The sequence below is a fragment of the Coenobita brevimanus genome, chromosome 62 (genome assembly GCF_032717465.1).
Source record: "Coenobita brevimanus isolate Jiangsu-jjx chromosome 62, ASM3271746v2, whole genome shotgun sequence".
Taxonomy (NCBI): domain Eukaryota; kingdom Metazoa; phylum Arthropoda; class Malacostraca; order Decapoda; family Coenobitidae; genus Coenobita; species Coenobita brevimanus.
The window spans coordinates 38,546,520-38,554,904 of NC_137015.1; the positions used below are offsets into that span (position 1 = coordinate 38,546,520).

The 8,385-nt window shown below is 42.8% G+C and overlaps 1 protein-coding gene across 1 annotated transcript in view; it reads left to right on the forward strand.

Annotated features, from left to right (window-relative positions):
• Positions 1 to 8,385, forward strand: part of LOC145404135 (uncharacterized) — a 47,210-nt gene that overhangs the window by 26,165 nt on the left and 12,660 nt on the right. The window contains exons 4-7 of the mRNA XM_080275762.1: positions 3,969 to 4,047; positions 4,435 to 4,533; positions 5,410 to 5,594; positions 7,872 to 7,937. Of these exons, the coding sequence (XP_080131888.1) occupies positions 3,969 to 4,047; positions 4,435 to 4,533; positions 5,410 to 5,594; positions 7,872 to 7,937 (429 nt within the window). The remainder of the gene's footprint in view (positions 1 to 3,968; positions 4,048 to 4,434; positions 4,534 to 5,409; positions 5,595 to 7,871; positions 7,938 to 8,385) is intronic.

The following is an 8,385-nucleotide window of genomic DNA, read 5'->3' on the forward strand; positions in this document are numbered from 1 at the left end:
GTAAGAATTATCGGACGACTACATCATGTCTAAGTAGCTAATGATAATGCACAAAAATCAAGTTCAACCTCACACTTTATGTATCCCGTATTTTCACGACTGTTTCTGTTCCTATACATACCTCAGACAGCTTAATTTGCCCTCCGTTCCATATACTCCTACCACGCTCCATATAATGCCTGTCTGTTTACCTTCATCTAATGCCTTCTCTGACAGATGCCTTAGTGTAAAATGTCCAATCAACGCATCTGCCTTCACTGAATCTACACTGATCAACATACACACCATCTGATTATGTTGGGGTACGGCCACACTTGCCCTAAACATGTGACAGACAGGATGAAACGATGCACCGGGTATAAGCTGCTGCAATATCCGAGTCTGAACGATGAACGGATCCCTGAGCCTCACTTCCTCCTGTCGATCACATGTTTGAAGTGTGGCCGCACCCTGACAGACTTCCTCCTTTCACTCAGTACTGTCAAACATCTATTCTACCATATTCAAGAGGCAGATAACCCGCATATTATCCCCTACTATCCTCTCCCTTATACCGGCCTTCCACCCCACAGGCACTCTCCCTGCAACAACATTTCTAATTCCCTTCCCAGCAACAACATTTCTTCTCTCACACCACCCACACCTGAAACTCTCTCTCTCTGTCTCTCTCTCTCTCTCTCTGCATCCTTTACCAACCTCACTTTCCACCTGCACGCCTCCTCAATCTGCTCCGTCCCTCCTCAGTCCCCAATTTTGCTATCACACTCTCCTCTCGCTTACCACATACAGTAACTGATTAGAATTTCCCCTCCAATACCTCACAGTCTTCAACAACGGCACACCCTCATCTTCATTCTTCAGCTATCCTTCCTTTCACCTCCAATTTTCCACCTCTTTATTGCTGTGATTTGCTGCTTAACATACAAGAGAGTATCACCTTGCCTTAAAGACTAAATGGCGAGGAGAAGATGCGTGGAGGTTAAAATTTTCATGGGTTATTATTTCAAGACTTTTTTCCATATCTATACACATTTATTTTTTCATGTACATTCTTTTTTTAATTAGCATAATTTGTATACATAATATATACGAAATTATAAAGATGACTGAGCAAAAGAAGTGTTAGAGAGTCTCACATGCCCACGAAAATAATCCCCGTGGACACTCAAACATCCCAAGCCCACCAACCTTCACCACCCCACAAACTTCCACCCACCCCACAAACTTCCACCCACTCCACAACCCCCCCACCCACTAAACGTCTCCTTCCACACTAACATGGCCACTCTACAAACATAACCAGAATCTTAACAAACCCAAATTAAAGCAAATCTCACTTAATCCCGCTGCTGTTCTTCGTCAACGTTAACCTTTTCACGACCAGGGGTTCTTTCAGCTCAAACAAAATCGGTTAATCGGAACAGCTTTAAAAATCTCTGTTATGTGGTTCAACTTTTCTCAGCTGAACAAAATCGTCCGGTGTCGGCCTGAACAAAATACTTAAGCTCCTCCACTGCGGCGAAGAGACTAACAGGGACAGCTTCAAACCCTCTGACATGGTGCACAGAGTAGCCCTTGGTTTCGGGTGGCCGGGGTGCCCACCGTCCACTCAGCTGATGTAGTACAATCCTCTGGCAACTACACGTAATAAGAAACGAAACAATTTCTTGTAGCCCAGGAAACCGAAACCATACTTGCTAACATAATGCCATTCACCGAAGCCGACTCATTACTCTCGCCTTACAGTAAATGTCTGGGCTGGGCGGCTTGCCCCGGGCCCCTACACTCCTGGGGGATGAATAAAGCATTGGATGATTGAGACAGTGAGAGAATGATAGAGCCTGACTTTACTTGGTTTTAGCTTCTCTAGAACGGATAACGTTGGCAGGCTCTAAGCTTTCTTTTTTTACATCTCTGTCATGTCTAGCTTGCTCTAGAAAGATGAGTTCTGCGGGGTTCCTGCCTGTTTTTTTTCCTTTGTGATGAAAAAAAAAAGGGGGGGGGGCGAAGCTTAACATCATTCCACTACCACGTAACACTGATACATCCGGGGAAGGTAGCGGACTGCCACGTTGTGTCAATCAGCGCTACTGGGGCTGAGGCAAATGAAGACCCGGGCCTGTACTGTATTCACCTGGCCCTGGGAGTCTCCTAGGCACCTGTCCCTAACAATTTATTTCTGTGTATGACAAGTTAATAGTCTTTCTCTGGGATGTAAGCAAACAGCGTCTACTGTATACTAAGAAATACTTTTATAACTACTGTATTAAACTTTCATGTAACATACTGCATTACATTCAGGTCTAATATGAAAAAAAAAAATTGTCTGATTAAAGCACAAGGGAGCCTCCTAAGTTCATAGGTATAATTTTTACGTTATTCACCTGCAGGAGACAATGAACACACACTAAAACGAATAAAATGAATAAAATAATAAATAAATATGTAAACTTATCATTAACTTGTCATTATTCCAACATTATTAGAACGTATGAGAGAGAGAGAGAGAGAGAGAGAGAGAGAGAGAGAGAGAGGGGGGGGGGAGAAAAAAGATCAAAGAAAAATCCGAGTGCCGGTGTTGATGACAAGTTCGTAAGACCACCGGAGCCCCACCTTGTCCTTGGGTTTGTTGACATAGTACACCCAGGGGCCCTAAGCACACTGAATGCTCTTGTAAATAAACAGTGTCCTATCAAACCACACCCTACCTTATCGTAACTCATCTTCGTTCAATCCACACACAAACCGTTTGCATGAGAGGTTAACACTCGTCTCTAGCCTAATCAACCACCAATGAACTATATAAATCCCGTCTCTCTCTCTCTCTCCACTCCTCCACACCCCAGCCTCTGCCTTCTTCTTAATCTCCTTCTAAATACAGGTCTCCCCCATCTCCCTCAGGCTTCTTGTTGGTTTCTGCTTCCTCTCTTAGCACTAACTAACTGTCCTTCTTCTGTGACGTATTTGCTAACACCTGGGGGTGGGGGGTCGTACACTCCTTTCCTCCTCTTCCTTAGCGATTTATTTGGCACAATGCGCAGTACTGTTCCCTTGTATGATATCTGTCTTTCTGAAACTGATATTGATAAGTTAACACAGACGGGATTAACTCACTATTTTAGGCTACAGAAATGAACTGGCAATATGGAAGAAAGTGTTATACCTCTTTTGTGCTTAGTCTAAAATTGCCATCCATGTATCTTGTGTGCTGAGTTGTAGCAAGATATTATCGCTAGAATATGGTGCTAGTCACAAAGAAGTGCTATGGAAGGGCCGTAGGGATGTCGTAGTGAGAGAAATAGAAGAGGAGGGTAGACAGTAGTAGACAAACAAAACAAATGATGAATGTGAAGGAAAAAGTAGACAGCACTACATAAAATGACTCAAAGACGGTCAGCACCGCCTACCACCACCTCTCATGGTGAAAGGGTTAACGAAGGAGTAAATAATAATAATAATAATAATAAATACAACTAAACAGACGCCATAACCGAGATTTAGTTATGCATGCGACAATTTTCTTTCCCACAAGATTCCTTTTTTTTTTCACTCTTATTACACTGCCATTTACTGCTGGTCCATTCCCTGGGTTATTATCTCTCCCTAATTACCCTTTAACAGACCCTAACAGCTTTATTACCTGGCAGTGAATTAATTAACGAATGACACTTAACTACTTACCTATTTATTTTTGTATTATTTGGCTATAAATTGAGTTGAGGAGAAAGATATTAAATCTGCATCTAAAATATCGATTTCGATTTACGTATAAGAACTGTGACTGACTGACTGACTGACCGATGAATGCTATGATCAATATGAGATTATTATTATTATTATTATTATTATTATTATTATTATTACTGATATTATTTTCATTATTATTTTATTATTATTGTTATTATTATTATTATTATTATTATTATTATTTACTATGACTTACAGTATATTTTTCTTTTATTTTCCAGAAGCCAACCCTACACTCAGCCGCTGCAAATGGCGATGTGGCAACACTGGCAAAGCTGCTGGGGAAGAAATGGGGTGGGGGTGGGGTGACGAAGGATGGGGATGGAGGGGAAGGGGAGGGAGGGGAGGGGGTGAAGGAGGAGGGGGAGGAGGGGGAAGGGGAGGGAGGGGAGGGGGTGAAGGAGGAGGGGGAGGAGGGGGAAGAAGAAGGAGCACAGAAGGAAGAAGAGAAAGAAGTAGAAGAGCCGAAGGAAGAAAACGGGATGACAGAAAATGGGGTAACTGATACAGAAACTAACACGACCGTCAAAGAAGAGGAACCAACAAACGAAGAGGAAGAACCGAAGAAGGAAGGGAAGGCGGAAGAGGAGGAGGCAAAGACGAATGAAGGGGAGGAAGGAAAGGAGGAAAAAAGTGGAGGAGGACCGAAGGAGGGAAAGGTGGAGGAGGAGGAGGAGGAGGAGGAAGTGGTGGATGTGGATTTGAGAGATAAGAGACAGCAAACACCACTACACCTGGCCGCCGCGAGAGGTCACCTGCCCGCCGTCAACTTCCTGCTTGAGAATGGTGGGTGTGGGTGTAGGTGTGGGGGTGTGGGTGTACTGGGACTGTATGGGGGTGTGTAGTGGGGCTGTGTGGGTGTACTGTACGTGTGGGTGTGGGTGTACTGGGACTGTAGATGTAAGTGATTGTGTGGTGTGTGTGTGTGTGTGTGTGTGTGTGTGTGTGTGTGTGTGTGTGTGTGTGTGTGTGCAGGGAGGGGTTAGGGATGTATGACGAAGAGAGCCATGAGCCAGTATAATTCCGAGATGCTGATTTTGGGGGGAATGTGGTATGATTAGACAATGATGGATAAGCGAGTGAGAACAGTGGGTGTAGCTGTGAGTGTAAATGAGAGAGAAGTGTGGGTGAATTTGGGTGTGGGTGTATTAGCATCTGGGTGTGGGGGTACGTTTCTAAGTGAGCTAAGATGTGACAGTGTGTAGTGTATGAGTGGGTGTGTAGGGATAATTGACTGAGAGTGGGCGATTGTGCTTTCGTGGCAAGGTGGGAGGGGAAAAGGAAGGAGGTGGGTGTGGATGGGGAAGAGGAAGTGGGCAGGTGTGGACTGTGGGTGTGGGTGAGGGTGTGGGCAAGGGAGTGGGTGTAAGAATGTGGATGTGGGTGCAAGCATACTATAGGCTGCACTATGAGGGTGACGGATATGAAACGTCCATCTATCCCTTCTTCCACCTAACCATCCATCCACCAACCACCCAAATATCTAACCAACCATCCCACCTAACACCAATCCACCCTTCCACCTAACCATCCATCCACCAACTACCCAAACATCTAACCAACCATCCAACCTAAACATCCATCCACCACCCACCCAACCATCCCACCTAACACCAGTTCACTCTTCCACCTCACCATTCTTCCATCTATCCACCCACGCAGGGAGTCAGGTGGATTGCCATGACATTGACAAACGCACGCCCTTACACTACGCCGTGGAGTCGGGCGAGGCGGGGGTGGTGGAAGCGCTACTCCGGGCGGGGGCGCAGACGGAGCTGAGAGAGCGAACCAGGGGCAGGACACCGCTACACCTCGCTACACTCGCAAACTCGCTAGATATCCTGAAGGTGCCCATGTGTAGGAGGGGTGTAATGGGTGGTTCTGCTATTGCGCCCTCCTTACCTAAGCTGGAGAAGTTTCGTGTGTTGCAGGAATGGCCCACTCAGCATTATCAGTGTCTATCCAACATCATCAGTAAATCAGTGTCTATCCAACATTATCAGTAAATCAGTGTCTATCCAACATCATCAGTAAATCAGTGTCTATCCAACATCATCAGTAAATCAGTGTCAATCCAACATCATCAGTAAATCAGTGTCAATCCAACATCATCAGTAAATCAGTGTCAATCCAACATCATCAGTAAATCAGTGTCTATCCAACATCATCAGTAAATCAGTGTCTATCCAACATCATCAGTAAATCAGTGTCAATCCAACATCATCAGTAAATCAGTGTCAATCCAACATCATCAGTAAATCAGTGTCAATCCAACATCATCAGTAAATCAGTGTCTATCCAACATTATCAGTAAATCAGTGTCTATCCAACATTATCAGTAAATCAGTGTCAATCCAACATTATCAGTAAATCAGTGTCTATCCAACATTATCAGTAAATCAGTGTCTATCCAACATTATCAGTAAATCAGTGTCTATCCAACATCATCAGTAAATCAGTGTCAATCCAACATTATCAGTAAATCAGTGTCTATCCAACATTATCAGTAAATCAGTGTCAATCCAACATTATCAGTAAATCAGTGTCAATCCAACATCATCAGTAAATCAGTGTCTATCCAACATCATCAGTAAATCAGTGTCTATCCAACATTATCAGTAAATCAGTGACTATCCAACATTATCAGTAAATCAGTGTCTATCCAACATTATCAGTAAATCAGTGTCAATCCAACATTATCAGTAAATCAGTGTCAATCCAACATTATCAGTAAATCAGTGTCTATCCAACATTATCAGTAAATCAGTGTCTATCCAACATTATCAGTAAATCAGTGTCTATCCAACATTATCAGTAAATCAGTGTCTATCCAACATTATCAGTAAATCAGTGTCTATCCAACATTATCAGTAAATCAGTGTCTATCCAACATTATCAGTAAATCAGTGTCTATCCAACATTATCAGTAAACCAGTGTCTATCCAGCATTATCAGTAAATCAGTGTCTATCCAACATTATCAGTAAATCAGTGTCTATCCAACATTATCAGTAAATCAGTGTCTATCCAACATTATCAGTAAACCAGTGTCTATCCAGCATTATCAGTAAATCAGTGTTCTGTATTATCAGTGTCTATCCTGCATTATAATCTTCTTCCCTTTTCCTTCATCAACCTTTTCATTATTTATAACCTACTTTTCAATCTTCACGTATTGCACAGTTGCTTACGAATTCAATGTTGCACGACACGCATTGATAAACCCAGCTCAACCGTCCCTGCAACACACAAGAAGCGGATCTAAGTGTACAGATGTGTGCAGAAGTGGAACCAGATATGTGGAGAAAGGAGCCAGGGTGTACAGACATGTGAAGTGGATTTGGGTATATAACTAAGTGGAGAAGTGTGGAGAAGTGGGCGTAAGTGTAGGATAGTGTGAAGAAGGTACAAGTGTGAGTAGGCGTGAAGAGGTGTAGACAGGTTTGGAGAAGTGGGCATAAGTAAGTGTAGGTTAAATAACGTGGACATAAGTATGAGTAGGTTCAATAAAGTGGGCATAAGTATGAGCAGGTTCAATAAAGTGGGCATAAGTATGAGTAGGTTCAATAGTGTGGGCATAAGTATGAGTAGGTTCAATAAAGTGAGAGTAAGTATGAGTAGGTTCAATAAAGTGGGTATAAGTATGAGTAGGTTAAATAAAGTGGGAATAAGTATGAGTAGGAATGGGAGGACAGGTGTGAAGACGAGAGTTAAGGTATGGGGATGATTTAGACAGGTAAGGCCGGGTGTGGGAAAGTATGGCTGGGCGACAACGGTGTAATATTCCTTCTCTTTTAATATTTCTCACGTCAAAGATAATATTTCTCACATCAAAGTTAATATTTTTCATATCAAAGTTATGGTAATATTTCTCATATCAAAGTTGATATTTTTCGCATCAAAGTTGAAATTTCTCGCATCACATCAAAGCTGAAATTTCTCGCATCAAAGTTAATATTTCTCAAAGCTAATATTTCTCACATCAAAGTAAATATTTCCCACTTCAAAGCTTACATTTCTCACAATTAATATTTCTCACATCAAAGTTTCCATTCATTTTTTTTTCTTCGCTATATTCTTTCATTCTACTTTATTTTTGTCTAATTATTCTTGTTCTTCTTTCAGCTGCTTCTTGATCCGCTCATTGAAAACCCCTGGGAGGCAAGACGCACACTCAAACTGGCAGACAAGGTGAGAGAGAGAGAGAGAGAGAGAGAGAGAGAGAGAGAGAGAGAAAGAGAGAGAGAGGTTTTTTAGATAAACAGATACAGAGAGAGAGAGTGCGTGTGTAACCTACTGTACAGTATGTACGCATGTATCGGTGTGTGTGCATCATGTACATGTATTTTTCATCCTCCTCCCAGCTCCCTCCCTCCCCCCCCTCTCTCTCTCCTACCATTCCCCACCCCCTTCGTCTCCTATCCCTACCCCCTCACCCTTTACTAAAATATCCTAGTTCATCATCATCATCAAGCCCATTCCAGCTTTCTCCACTCTTAGTTAATGGTTGTTAGCCTGCTCTCTTCCTACTCATCATATTTACGGATCTCGTCCCTCTACCTATATTCTCTACAAACCTCTTCCTCTCACCCCATCTCTGTCCTGCCAGTCTGTTGTCCTTATTGGTACTTGTTTTCGC